Source organism: Pleurodeles waltl, chromosome 8, assembly GCF_031143425.1.
Source record: "Pleurodeles waltl isolate 20211129_DDA chromosome 8, aPleWal1.hap1.20221129, whole genome shotgun sequence".
Lineage (NCBI taxonomy): Eukaryota > Metazoa > Chordata > Amphibia > Caudata > Salamandridae > Pleurodeles > Pleurodeles waltl.
Window position 1 is genome coordinate 62397918 of NC_090447.1, and position 14858 is coordinate 62412775.

The window sequence follows — 14858 nt, forward strand, 5'->3', positions numbered from 1 at the left end:
AAACTACCCTGACAACCCCACCTCGCCCCTAAAAACAAAACTACCCTGACCCCCTCACACTCTCCCCTAGAAACAAAACTATCCCAGCACTCCCACCCACTCTGAGCCCTAAAACATTCCTCGACCCCCCACCTGCCCTAAAAACAACTGACCCTCCACCCCACCCCTAAAAATAAAACTACCCCTACCCCCACCCCTAAAAACAAAACTACTCAGATACCCTCCACCCACCCTGATCCCTAAAACCTTCCCCGACCCCCACCCCGCCCCAAAAAACAAAACTATCCCGACCCCCCACCCCACCCCTTAAAAAAAAGGTAGCCCAACCCCCCAAGTCCTCCCACCCCTAAAAACTACCCCCAACCCTGCCCCAGCCCTACTTACCTGACCGCATCCTCTCCTGATTCACTCACCTTTTCTCTGCCTAAACCACGCATATGCGTAGTTCAGCATATGGTGTGGTTAAGGCAGAGAAAAAGCCCTGCGTTGTTCTGGCAAACATAGTTCCACTTGTGTGGGAAATTCAGGACATTTCCCTCCACAAAGGATTTCAAAGTTCCTAATTTTCATAGTTTGACCTGGTTTGCCAGTTTTCCTTCACCTTCACCCAAGTTGGGTCTTTTTTCTGTGTTGTGAAATCACTTTCACTCTAAAGAACCTAGCTAGTCTAAACATACCTCCTAGATTGACCATCCTTACCACAGTATAACATCATTTCATACTTCTATACTGGAGTATGTATATGGCGCTTACATTTTGAATAATGTTTCAAGGCACTATGGAAATATGTAGGGGGGCAACTGCTAACTAGATGGTATGAACTATATCTCTGCCTCGCGGATCCATATTTATGAGTGAAACAAGGATGTAGGTAGCAATTATCACAAAAGCCATAATTGTGCCGCAGATATCCAGTAAGGCAAATACGTCACGAGATATGAAAGGCTGCAAAGTCTTCAATAGACCTTCACGAGGGATACAAGAAAAAACGTAGTTTCTTTAACTACACCTTAATTCACATGAATCACGGTGTGCTTTCCAACCAACAAATCTTGCAACATCATGAAAACTACACATTACCACACAATAATAATGTTGACTCAATGCTGTTGTCCTACACATCACCCATGGAAAAAGGACCCAGTCCATATACCTCAAACATTTAACAGCTGAGTAAAATACATCACTACATTAATGCTCATTTCCAAATGCTTGTGAATGGACTGTGGAGATGGATTTAGTCCTGGCATCAGAGCTATTGGCATGATGTTTCCACCTTGTATCAGTGCTCATGTATTTCCAGATTGCAGTCTTGATTTTCCTGGTTTTCATGCTGTAGATAATTGGGTTCAGTGCTGGGGGTACACACAAGTAGGCAAGCCCCATGGCCACATGCAGAACAGGAGAAGCATCCTTCCCATACCTGTGTGCCAAGGTCAGGCCAATCAGAGGGATGTAGAATGTGAGCACCACACAGATGTGGGACACACAGGTACTGAATGCTTTCAGGCATTCTCCTTTGGATGTCACTTTCAAGGCAGTCTTCAGAATCAAGAGATATGAGGTGAGGATAAACAGTGAATCTAGCAAGAAAGTGCAAAGGACCAGGACCAAGCCATAGGTGCTATTTATAGTTGTGTCAGCGCATGCAAGCTTCATCACATCAGGATGAAAGCAGAAAGCATGGTAGAGCTTGTTGTTACCACAATATGGAAGCCTTTTGAGCAGAAAGGGTAAAGGAAAATGTATACAAGCACCTCTTGCAAGAGCAACCAGTCCTATCTTTGATATCATTGGATGTAGGATGGATGCATACCTCAGAGGATTACATACAGCAACATAGCGATCAAAGGCCATGGCCACCAAAAGGGCTGATCCTGTCGAGGACAGTGAGTGTATGAGGAACAGCTGGGTCAAGCATCCAAAGAAATTAATATTTCTAATGTCAAAAAAGAAAACACTGAGCACTGTGGGAAGAGTAGACAGTGTCAAGCCCACATCAGTGGCTGAGAGCATAGATAGGAAAAGGTACATAGGCTCACTAAGATGGCTTTCCGTCTTTACAATGAACATGATGAGGCCATTGCCAAGAACTGAGAGAAGATACAAAAAACACAGAGGAATAGAAATCCATAATTGAGTGACTTCAGTTTCAAAAAATCCCATTAGGAGGAACGATGGAAAACTGGAGCTGTTGGAGTTGTTGGATGCCATCACTTACGTAACCTAAAAAATCAAGCTCACTGGAAAATGACCTAGAAAAAAAAAATACACGTTTATACTTTGTAATGAAATTACTTTTGATGAGATGTATAAGCATTCTTTTTAAGAAGTAGCACACAGGAAAATAATTAGATGTGCCAGTGTTCACTTTAAATTCATAAACACTGGAACAAGCCAACAGAACATGAACCATCCCGTACCCCTTTAATGCCATAAACGCCAATAAAACAATAATTTCCTTATTTGCTGACACACTAAAAATGCCTTCAGAGAAAATGAGGCCTGACAGCTATTGTGTCAATCTTTTTGTCTTGCTGAGGGGACAACAAGATGTGGATTTGTTATAGTTAGCAGCTTTAAGGAGATTTATAATTTGCGGACGGATTATGCTCTGTCATGGTGATGGATTAAATTACTCCATCACCCTGAGAGTGTACCTGCCTGCCAAATTTAAAAATGTCTGTCAGCCTAAAGGATATTTCTACCGTTCACAGGAACCGCTGTCAAGGAAGTTCTTGTGACTATGTTGGAACTTTGTGGTACTACTTCGTCAAACATGACCGAGCCATACTGTAATGTTTCAATACTTTTTTATTTTCCAAAAGCGAAACACTAAAGTGAGATTTTGTTTTCGAAAAGAAAAAAAAAAGAAAATGCCTCCCCCTCCTTTGCCATGAGATTCTATTGTTATTTTTTTACTGCCCTTCCTGCCAGGGTTTGCTTGGCAGTGAAAGGCAGTAAAAGCAGGTATAGGTCCAAGGCTGATAAAGCTGAGTCCCTGAGGAAGACCACAGGATGTGTTTGCCCTTCATTGGGAACACTGTCTTCATGTCTCGGCTGATTAAAAAAGCCTTTTCTGTCAACAAGGTATGCACTGCGTCCCTTCTTCCTAAGAAACTCTAGATTGCAGGTTGCTCTGACTTCCATGCTCTCTTGATATAGAGCATAGAAGAAGGCATTAGGGTGTTCGATTTTAAACTACATTTTAAAACATGGGTGAAATGTTAATTTTATTCTTGTTATTCATGACATGTCTTTTTGCTGTTTTTATAATATTCTGTGCAGTTGTTTTAGATGTGCTGAGAAACAGTTAAATTCCTGTATAATAAATACTTTAAACTTTAAAGTGTTCAGTCTTCTTAGTACGATGTGTGTGATTATCTGAATAGCAAAATAAGGTTTGTGATTTTTACCACAATGCTGATGCCAGAGATTCCTTTATGGGATTGTTATTAACCCAGAAGCAATACTTCTATGTCACTTACTCTTTGAATAGTGTCTTGCAGGACTACAATAACCTGTCTCTCACATTCATCGCTGGTGCATTTAAACCAAGTTCACCTTTGTCACCCGTGAATAAGAAAGCACACTTTGTAGAGTTAAGCCAAATTTGTAACTTACACTACATAAGGATTCACAATTGTAACTAGGTCTGTGTGAAGTTTAAATTACACAGATGTAAGTCCCATAAATTCAGGAATTTTATGTTACTCTTGTTACGCAGGACTTCTCAAAATAACACCATTATGTCACTTTGTGTAATTATGGGCTATTTGTGGTAAAAATTTACTGTGAATGCATGGGAAAAACAGAGCTCAAGCAGCTGTTATTTACAACCGGTTTGCATTTTTGCATTATGTATTAATGCAAAATTCATCTTCACATCAAAAACTGCAAAGACACATTTGATACAAGATTCACCCTCGTTCACTAGTGTTATCCCCAGACTACTCACCACTGAGGAATCAGAGCATATCCACAGATTTTCCTTGCCACATCTGTCTTCACTACATAACTCCCTAGCCTAACACAACTCCAAAGGTAGTCTATTCAATCTCACCATATAGAATTAGATTTTAATCATACCTACCCCTGACTACGCCACATAACACACACTAGGAATGATTCTAACTCATCAGTTCATAACAGTGGTGAATGTCACCTCCTGCTGAGGTCTGTGATAACAATACAACCCATGTGGACTACTCCATGAATGGACTATCCCATGTCATGACACCATGAGAAGGTCTATACAATCTCTGATCAAGCAAAACTTTGCTCCAAGGAGTTTGCAGAGTTACCACCCAGCCTCAGCACCATCGGATGAAACATGGATGTCCTCAGTGAGGTTCAACTTAACCCAAATGTCAATTGAAGGTATTGCATAACATTCCTAATTAAACATTCAGTAGGGTGGGAAGCCTTCACCACCTTTAGATGGCATCGTAGGACCCCTCCTCACATTGAACAAGGATAAAAAACCAACGCTGGCTACAACCGTTCTTAGGGGAGCTCTTTGCCTGGTCCAACTTACTTTGGATGTGGTGGTGAGGAGTTTTGCTCAGAACCAGAAATGTAATCATAAGAGGTAGAGTGAAGCAACCCACTAGTTGAGAAGTGTGTTATTCTTGTCACCTATGGTAAGGTTTAAAAAGCAAAACTGCAGGGGAATTGTTCAACCCTGCCAGGAGGCCGACATGTTTCATCCTGCATAAAAAATACTGTAAAATGGGTCAAGGGTCTTTCTTCTTGACCAAAGCCAATTTCTGTAAGGCTCCTTCATATCATGACTACCATTTTAACTAGTGGTGGACGTGACTAAACGTAAGGATATAATACACTAAACGCATTGGGTTGTCTGTGGGTTCGCTGATCACTACCCGTTGGAATTCCCTGAGTCTTATGGCGTTTCTTGAGATAGTGGAACATGACTGCACAAATAGGTGCAGTGCAATAAGTCATATGATATCATTGTTGATTGTCCTTTAGAAAGGGCATCTCCCCATCCCACACACAGGCCCAATCCGCGCACACACAAATTGGATGTGTGCGGCTGAAGGTGCTCCACTTTAACTTTTTTTAAATGATTTTGATTATTCGTGGACACTGTGATAGATTTGAAGATCCTGAGAATTACAGAGCCCAAATAAAGTCCAGGATCTCTGCATACAGCACAGAAACCCCCAATCTCATGACAAAATCAGCTTTTCAAAATTAATGTTGGTATTCAGGAGTGGCTCGTTGTGGTTCTACACATGGGCCTGGTGGTCAGAGTATGTTAACCCTGACCCTTTATTTATTTATTTATTTATGTATTATTTTATTGTTGAACCTCGTGCACCACAGTGGGAATTTACAGCTGAAACATTGTCTTTCTGTGATAGCCGGAGTGCATGGGTTTGTGGACCTGGCTATGGATCTGTATGTCCACACTGGAGAATTGTACTGAGGGCTCCCTTTTACAGTAACATGTGTTAATGTTTTTAATGGGTTGGAAGACTCTCAGCAGATTCTCAAATTAATCTTGGAGCTGTCTTTATAATAATCGCTTTGAAGCTTGCCCATTTCCTTTTTTGAGAACTAATTTCTCAAACTGTTAATGAATTTAGACCAGATCAAGCAAAGGACCACACCTGAGTAAAGTTAGACGCTCTAGCCACGTTTGGAGTTTTTTCGGCGGTTTTGTCTATAGTGGAGAGACATTTATGGGAGTGATGAAGCCGAAATGAAGGTTTTTCATTTATTAACGCTTAAACGTAGTGCTGCAATAATCATGTGTGACTTTAACCGAACTAATAAAGATTGTACGGGGACAAAATGTGCCCTCAGAGTAGTTGCCAACATTTATAAGCGTGCTTTATATAATGTGATGTATTAGAATTGCACTAATCCGACATAATCGGAAACGTGTGCTATGATTTGCTTGTTTGAAATGTTTTAGCTTAGCATAACTTTAGTGCAGGCTTCGGCCTAGTTGCCTGGTCTCACGATTTAGATGCTCGTATTTTTCCAATGAGCTATTAAACGTGTATTTCCACTGAGATCGTTCACATGCTTATCTTAAGGTTTCGTGCCAGCCTAGCATTTTTTCTCTTTGCTCCAAGGTCAATCTGCAGGTGCGGACAATGGAGGCTCTGAAAGTGAGTTAATTGGTATAAAATGTTGCAACTTGCGTACCCGTCTCCAAGGATAATGTATGCTTAAGTAAAAGCTTGAGAACTGTTGTTTTTGATTGGACAATTTGAAGCTAACCTATGAACCCTCCAATGGAAGACCCTACTGGATTTGAACTGTTGTCTATTTAAACCAGGTGCACGAGAAGAAAGCAGCCATTTGCAGCTTTTTACAGCCATTATAGCCATTACAGCCATTATTGGACATCCCGCCATTTTGCAGGACATTGCAGCTATTATGGCCCACCTTGCTGCGACGCCATTTTGAGAGACTTTGATGCTTTCTCTAATCGAGAGAAAGAGACTTAAATGATTCTTACCCTAGAGACTTTAACTTTGATTTGTCCCTTTGCATGAAGTAGTAGTTTATCTTGCCGCCGTGAGGCAACTGCCCCGTCCACTCCTGCCCCTTTGCCCCGTCCCATGCTGATCGAGAAACGGTACCTGTGAGACGAAGACTTCCTTGAATGCTGATTGTAATTGGTAAATATGAAAGGAAATTGTACAATTGCATTGTGTTTCTTTTAGGTAACCAACTGCTGATTTTTGATAAGGGCCCTAGTTAGGAGTTTTCTAAATTAATGTTGCTAAATTGTTTTTGCATGAAGTCCCACATGCCGATGCTAATTTGAGGTTAGATGAGGATTCCTTTTGTTGCACGATGCAATTTGAGACCTTGTTATGCTGACTAAATGTATGCAATTAGCCCATTACAGATTATAGTTCTAGTGATTTGCATTGCTATTATCGAATGCCTTGTTATTCAAATGCTGCATAGATTGCATCTTTTCCGCCGTTATGGACAGCTATTAATGTTCATTTATGTTTATCATTTGGTGTTGAGACACATCTACATTGTGCTAGCTTTGTTAATATAGGGAAATAAATTCACTAACTTTAAATAAACTGGTGTCGTTATTCCTGACTGAAAGGTCAGGGTTCGCCGAAATGTATTCTGGATTAATTGTTAAGTGTTATGTTGATCAGGGCATTGCTTACGTTCGTTATTGATTATTGGTTTGATTAAATTGACTGATTAAGGGTGGAGAGGGTCCCATTTAGCCAAAAGATTCATCGGCCTAAAGAGCGTCCAAAATACAGGTAAATTACTAGTACGGAACGCTCTATCAGAGTTAAAATGGAAAAACTAATTTCTAAACTCCCTTCCCCAATTCAATGGAACAGGTGTGTTTTATTTTCTGCTTGTGGTAAGGGACTGAAACTTTAATTTTCTCCTAAATCCATCAGTCTTCCTACGATTTGCTTTGTATCCTTATCAATGAATACCATCGGCAAGATGTTATATTTAATTGCAAGTACGCAACCACACAGCCATGCCTACGATACTAAAAGTGATTGGCTAGGTAAGAAACAGGGGGCTTTCATAAATGCCCTCATTGAAAAACATGTGAAGTGAAACATAGGCAGGAGAGAGTATAATATGAGGTGGATGGAAGATGGAGGAAAATCAACAAGAACCAAATGGATTACATCAAACAATGGTAATTATTAAATCATTATAAAAAAACAACTATTTCAAATCATACACTGGGGTCCCAACCCGAAGCTATTAATCTATTTTAGCAGTAAATAGTAGAAATCTCTAAAGAAATGCAGTTGAGACATCATCTCACTCTGCTCTTCCACAATAAATAAATATGTCGATTACATTGGCAGGAACCAAAGGCATAAACATATTAATGAAACGAGACACTGAATAAAAGAGAAAGGAAAAAGGTGCAGACATTTCAAGGTTGGCAGGAAGGTAAAAAAGTAGTTTACGGAGTACTTAGCCTAGTTTCCCAGAAATATGATATTTGAGCATGTACGTCTTTAATGACTTGAGCCGTTTCCTTTCTTACCGCTGAAAAAGACGCCATTTCTTCGTACTTTGGAAAGTTCACTTGAGTTGTTCAGGAATAAAACACGATCTCTTGTTGGTTTAAGTCGAAAAAGCTGCTCGGGCCCTCCGGCTGAGTGGGAGTACTGCAGCCCGGGTGGACAGATGGCTCTGAGAATGGCCTCGAGGCACACAGTGTGAAATGCCTGTTGCGCCCTTCCTGACCTCGGTCAAACTGAGAACAGCATTTTCTCAGAAGTAAAATAGATCTATGATGCCTAAATCACGCCGAAGCGAGCAGCTACCCATCCATTTACCAAGCAAAGGGAAGCTGGCAGCCACGGGCGGATAAGAGATTGACTGTCAGGGATTATTTATAATGAGTTTGTAATTCCCACTGGGGCCACTTAGGGAAAAGCTTCAGGTGGGCCCCTGAGCTGTCCACTTGAGTTTAAAAAAACCAGACAATTTAACTCTCTACAGTGCCTAGAAGGACCGAGGCATGGAGCCCGGTGGTGTGGCCCAATGAATGGAGAATTCAGAGCATCCTTTAGGCGAGCTGATGCCGTGTGCATTGTTACAGCGCGTGCTACAATGTGATGTTTATTGGGCTTTGTTTGTTTTCTTTCATGACTCTTCTTCGATGGCATATTCAGTCTATATGTGCTGCCGCCCTGGGAAGTAAAAACATAGGAAGGAAAAGGAAAAAAGACTAAAGCTACTGCCTTGTAATGACTGGATTGCTTGCAAGGCCATTACTGGTCCTCATCGCTATTAGAGGACGGTGAATCTGATAGCGCGTCCAGCCCTTATAAATTACCTGTACCTGGACACGTTAGAGGTCGGTGAACCTTTTAGCCGAGTTGGGCTCTCCTCATCCTAGAATAGTCGGATCACTTAAATCAATAATCAATAGCTATTGTAATCGATACCCAATACTCAGTTAATAGATCAAAATAACACATTAGTAATCAATAACAGTTGGTACTTTGACGCAACATGACCTTTCAGTCATGAATAACCACACCAGTTTATTAAAAAGTTAATGAGTTTATTTCCCTATGTTAACAAAGCTAAAACGATATATATGAGTCTCAAAATCAAATGATATATGTATACGAACATTACCAGATGTCCATAACGGCGGAAGAAACGCAATCTACGCAAAATCTGAATTATAATACACTCAGTTATAGCAATACAAATCACTAATGTGAGTAACTGAATTTGACTAATTGCATACATCGGTCAGCATAACAAGATTTCAATTCAACATGGTGCGTCAAGTGAATACCTCGATTAACCTCTAATTAGCATTGGCATGTGGGACTTCATGCAAAGCGAATTTAGTCAACACAAATTTGGAAAACTTCTAACTTGGGCCCTATCAAAATAGCAGTTGGTACCTAAAAGGAAAAACACAATGCATAATACAATTGTCCTTTCATAATTACCAAATAAAATCAGCATTCAAGAAAGTCTTCGTCCTTCAGGTACCGGTTCAATCAGCATGGGGCAGATTTCAAAGGGGCAGAGTTAAGGGCAAGTTTCCTTGCAGCAGCAAGGAGAATGGGGCAAAGTTACTGCATGGGCAAGACGGGGCAAATTAAAGTTAAAGTCTCTAGGGTGAGAATTCTTAAAGTCTCTTGCTCTGGAATAGAGAAAAGGGCATCAAGATGTCGTCTAAGATGACGTCTGGCATTTGGCTTCAAAGATGGCATCAATGAAAATGGCTAACGTCTCTTTGTCCGGTGGGTTTAAGTAAGAAACATTCCAACTTCTTCAGGGTCTTCCATCGGAGGGTTCATAGGGTGGCTTCAATTCGACCAATGAATAGTGTCTTTCTCCTAGTACTCATTTATGCATACATTGTCCTTGGAGCCTTGGAACACAAGTTTGCAACAAAGTTTGCCAATTATTTCGGTATCAGTGCTTTTATTGTCCGCACCTGCAGAAACTGACCTTGTATCAAAGGGGATGAAACCGGCCTAGCACGAAACCTTGGAGATAAGTGTATTAGTCATCTTCTACTGGAAAAATACAGAATAAGGTCCTTTTGTTAATAAAAATAAAAACCACGCAGTTAAATTTGAGGACAGGCGACTAGGACAAAGCCTCTACTAAATTTAAGCTAAGCATAAAACAGTTTCAACAAGAAATAATAGCACATATTTGCAATTATGATGGATTACTACACTTTTCAATTCTTCATGATTAATTAAGCTCGTTTTATAATAATGGCGAACTACTCAGAGGGCACAATTTCCCACGTACATTATTTTCTTTACTAAAATCACACTACATTATACGATTTTGGCTACACGATATATGAATATATGTTGGTCCTTCTTTTTCTGCGTCATCAAATCCACACCCAGTTGTACCCCGAGAGCGCAAAGCCAACAGTCTGGCTCTCCTTGGGTGAGTCCTGGGTGAAGGGGAGCCCCAGTGTCTCTTATTCATACGATGCATCTCGAAGTTTAAACTCCCTATGAAGTTAGCCACCCAGAAATACCTATAAAATAATTTCTGAAGGGACACCCCGAAAAGATTTGAGTTTCTGATGCGCCAAGTAAGCATGACTGTCCAAAGGGGCATTGAAGGCTCCCCCTAGGAAGTTTTGATAACAATGGTACCGAATTACACATTTCACAGAAGACATTCATCCTAAATGACTCTCAGAGTGTAGTTGTTTCAAGCAGCTCTTGGGCAACTTATGAATATTACAATCCTTCATGTAACCACCTTTACCTATGGGATCACAGATTACCTGGTAATATCACAGCAGTCTGACCCAGGAGGGATATCTGAGGGTGACATTTATAGGGTTACTTTGCAGACTGTACAACACCACAAGACTTTCCTCACCAGTCAGCAGCCAGTGTCACTTAACCTCTTCGGTTGACCTGTCAACCTAGTGCTCATGGACGTAAAGGCATTTTTTTCTGCAGTGTCTGCAGTTGATATGAACTTGACCATTGGCAACTGATGACCTTCAAAAGTGTGGGGTGTAATCCTCGGCTCAAATTCCAAAGAGCTTTTTCGTGAAGGTTTCTCTCACACTTTCTTGCACTAAGTATGCTGTCTCTCTAAGTTTACTGACTCACTCTGTCTCACTAATTCACATAGTCTCACTCATTCTACTCTGGCCCACTCTGTCTCACTAAGTCACACTCATTCTCAACTCATTCTAAATTTATCGTACTGTGATTCAGTCTCACACACATGAATACTCAGTTACTATTACTGTCATTCTCCCTGACTCACTCACATTCATTTTCACACATACTGGTCCTTACTGTCAGTCATTCTCACTCACTGTGACTCATTCGTCCACTGACTCTCTCTCACTTTAACTCACACACATAGTCACACATACACACATGCTAACAGTGCTGGGATTTCACCAGCTCTGAACAGTATCGCTGATGGCTGACGCAGGCACTTCCATGTACCTGTGTCAGCAATCAAAAATCTTACCATCTGCTTCAGATTGTTGCTGGACCAGAAGCGGGTCTGCATTTCATTTTTATTATATCCGAAGTGAATATTTATTACACTCAGCCATCCATCCTTTCACTCACTCACTCATCCATCTAGCTATCTATTCATCCATTCATTCACCCTTTCACTCATCCATTCATCTACGCTTTCATCCAGACATCCATCTACCCTGCCTTTTACTCATCCATCCGTTGTTTTACTCATCCATCTTTACATGCATGTTTTCAGTCATCCATCCATACTTTCCATCCATCATTCATCCATCTATTTACCCTTTCACTTATCCTCACTTATCCATCCATCCATTCACTCATTCTACCATCCATCCAGCCTTTCTCTCAATATCCACCCACCCACCTATCCATCCACCCAACCATCCACCCATCTACCCTCCCTTTCACTCATACACCCTCCCTGCCTTTCACTCTTCCATTCTTACGTCCATCTTTTCACTCATTTATCCATGCATCTATCAATCTACCATTCCGTCCATCCATCCACTCACCCATCCTTCTTTTCACTCACTCATCCTCCGAAGTTAATTATGAGTCTTTGTCTGCCTAGCTGCAGACAGAAGAGGTCCATCAAGAACCCCACCCCACTATAGCTGCAAAAGGTCGGGCGAGAGGGTGACAATGCCTCTGATGCAGGCAGAAGCTTAACTGCACACTTACCTTTTGGGTCACTAGTGCAATTGTTGTTCGAAGCTGGTTACTTCCCTCTTTTGGGCCTCTACAGTCGAAATAAGAAGCACTCTGTCATATTCAGCTCCGTAATGTTTTTTTGCAAAGTGAAACTGAAAGCAGTATTAAACATGTGTTACCACCAGGAGAGCAGCCCCCTGCACCCTTACTCCAGCCTGCCACCCACTCCCTCCTTGTCCTCATCGGCCTGCCCCACCCCCCAGCCATTGAAGTAAATAGAGCTTTGCTCCTCCCAGGGCCACTGGTTTTGCTCCCCAAAAGCAACCAAATCAATTGCATTCTAAATCAGCCCTCCCTCTCTGATGATGTCACTGCTGAGGCTTGTGCCTGCAGGTCGAGGAAAACCTCGCCTGGCTGGCACTTGGGCAGTAGGACATCTGCAGACTTCAGTCGATTTCACCCAGGTGATTCAACACACTGTCTCTATGCAGTTATTTATTTATGGCTGAGCTGCTATGTGTTTATTTCCCTGTTCTTGCCTCTCCACGACGGAGGGAGGCAGAGAAACGCCACTTTTTGCCCATAAACACCTGTCCCCCCTGTGCTTGACACTTCATGGATTGCCAATCTGTGATATTCCTCCATGAGAGATCCCTTCGTTCACTGTTAGTCTGGAATTTAATCCAGCCTGAAATATCTCCTGTCAGCCTTTTGCCACCCTGAAGTCACACCGTGGTAAGATCATTTTTCTGCAACCAGATGTGAATTTTATGAAGTAATCTATATACTAATTGGTCGGTTTGTAAAATTCTTATTATAGTTGGTTGCAATTCAAACTACCTCATGAATATTAATGAGATAGGCTTCAAATTGCAACTCACTGTGAAAGCAAACCATCACGTCTGTAATGGCTTTTAAATAAAGCATGCTTTTTTGTTTTTTTAATGGAGCTTGTTTTCCTTAAAGCAAACATCTGTGTTTAAAAAGAAAAGAATTGTCTTGTTTGTTTGATTTACCCATTCCCCAACAAACCTTTCTTTTTAATTCACAAAGAAAAACAGATCCTAAGAGGACCTCTTCCCACTAACAAATAAGTTACCATGGATTTTCAAAGCACCTGAAGTAGTTGGAGTTTCTATTACAATACTGCTTGAAAAGATGAAATAATGAATCATCACTGATGTGAGCTGGGAGTGGTACATTACGGAGCTATCTTCACTACAAAAAGTCACTTAGGGCTAACTACATGTTAATTGGACAGTTTCATCACTGGAGATTCCCCTCAGTGCTGCCATAAGTATTCCAGGGGCTTTTGCAATTTTTCTAGACCTGAGATTTCTGTTTTCATGCCAGGGAAAGTATTGTTTGGCTGATTAACCTTTCTCTCTATCAGAAAGATAACCAGCTCTGACTTCATAAAAGTGTGCATTTTGGAATGAGTCAGTTCCTTCCTGATAAGCCTTAATACAACTATAAATGCTTCATAATTACCTACTTGTAGTGAGGCCCTAAGTGACACAGAGTAGTCAGACTTATCTAAAGAGGCATTGTGTAAAGTATTTTTGCAACACACACACACACACACACAGAGTAACACAATGAAAACACCACAAAAAGACTCCACACAAGTTTAGAAAAATATATTATAATTTTGTAGATAATTCAAGATCAAAATTACAAAAATCCAATGTGTATAAGTTGAGATATGAATTTTAGAAGAATAAAAGAGTTCTAGGAATCTGAAGCAAATAGCGCCTACGGGCTATCTGAGGTCACTCTGAACCAGGGCAGAGTCAACAGTTCAAGCCGATCGTGATGGAGCGTGGGATGGGTACAGGAGGAGCACAGGTCTGGAAAACAGAGTACTTTGATCCCGGTCACAAACACAAGATGCTTTGATTTTCCTCATGTACTGCTGGCAGTGCCTAGGCTTCCAACGGTGAAGCAGCGTTGCTGCAATAGGTTGGCTCTGAAGCCAATGATCTAGATTTTACCACACACTAAGGGGATATGTCGATCTTCCTTCAGGAGTAGCGGTGATGCAGTGGTTCCGATGCGATTTTGATGCATTTGTTCTGAAGCTGATGCACCAGGTTTCTCCACTCAGTGAAGGGATGCGTGAACTTCCTTTGACAGTGACAGAGATGTGGTGTTTCTAACTCAGTGACAATGTGATATTGAAGAACTGGTTCCGAAAGTATTGCACCATTTCTACTACCGCAACATTGGCGATGAACCAGTTCTACGTCTCGTAGTAGGTGATGCATCGATTTTCACTGGAGCAAGCATCTGGGTCCACTTCCAGTGAACCAGGCACAGGAGCTGGTTTAAAGACTTTGATATCCCTGAGTCTCTAGCAACAGGAGGCAAGCCAGCAAGCCCTTGGCGATCACTTTGGGGTGCAAGTGCAAGACAGAGTCCAGCTCTCCCTCAGCAAAGTCAGGCAGCAGCAGGTAGTGGGACAGCACAGCAGAAAAGCAGTCCTTCCAGGTGAGCAGTCCATCAGAGTAACAGTCCTTGATGCAGCACAGCAGTTCTTCTGACAGATTCCAGTTGTCTGATTTGGTGGGATCAGAGGCCCAGTACTTATACCCATAAAATGCCTTTGAAATGGGGCTGACTTCAAATAAGGGTCTTTGAAGTGCACAAAGATTCTTTATTTCTCAACTCTGGCTCCAGACTCTCAGTTGGGGG

The 14858-nt window shown here is 41.5% G+C and overlaps 1 protein-coding gene across 2 annotated transcripts; it reads right to left on the bottom strand.

The window, feature by feature from the left end:
* Nucleotides 1–1117: 1117 nt before the first annotated feature.
* Nucleotides 1118–6336, bottom strand: LOC138249051 (olfactory receptor 51G2-like). 2 transcript variants are annotated; one of them, XM_069203106.1, is made up of 2 exons: nt 6320–6336; nt 1118–2191 (listed from the first exon to the last, which is right to left on the bottom strand). In XM_069203106.1, the coding sequence occupies exons 1-2, from the start codon at nt 6334–6336 to the stop codon at nt 1192–1194; spliced, it is 1017 nt and encodes a 338-aa protein (XP_069059207.1). In that variant the 3' UTR covers nt 1118–1191. The 2 variants fall into 2 exon arrangements, with proteins under 2 accessions (XP_069059207.1, XP_069059206.1); XM_069203105.1 differs by lacking the exon at nt 6320–6336 and having other exon boundaries at nt 1118–2244.
* Nucleotides 6337–14858: the final 8522 nt, after the last annotated feature.

Coding starts and splice junctions, on each gene's coding strand:
- LOC138249051 (XM_069203105.1), bottom strand. CDS start 2,214: ATGGCATCCAACAACTCCAACAGCTCCAGTTTTCCATCGTTCCTCCTA.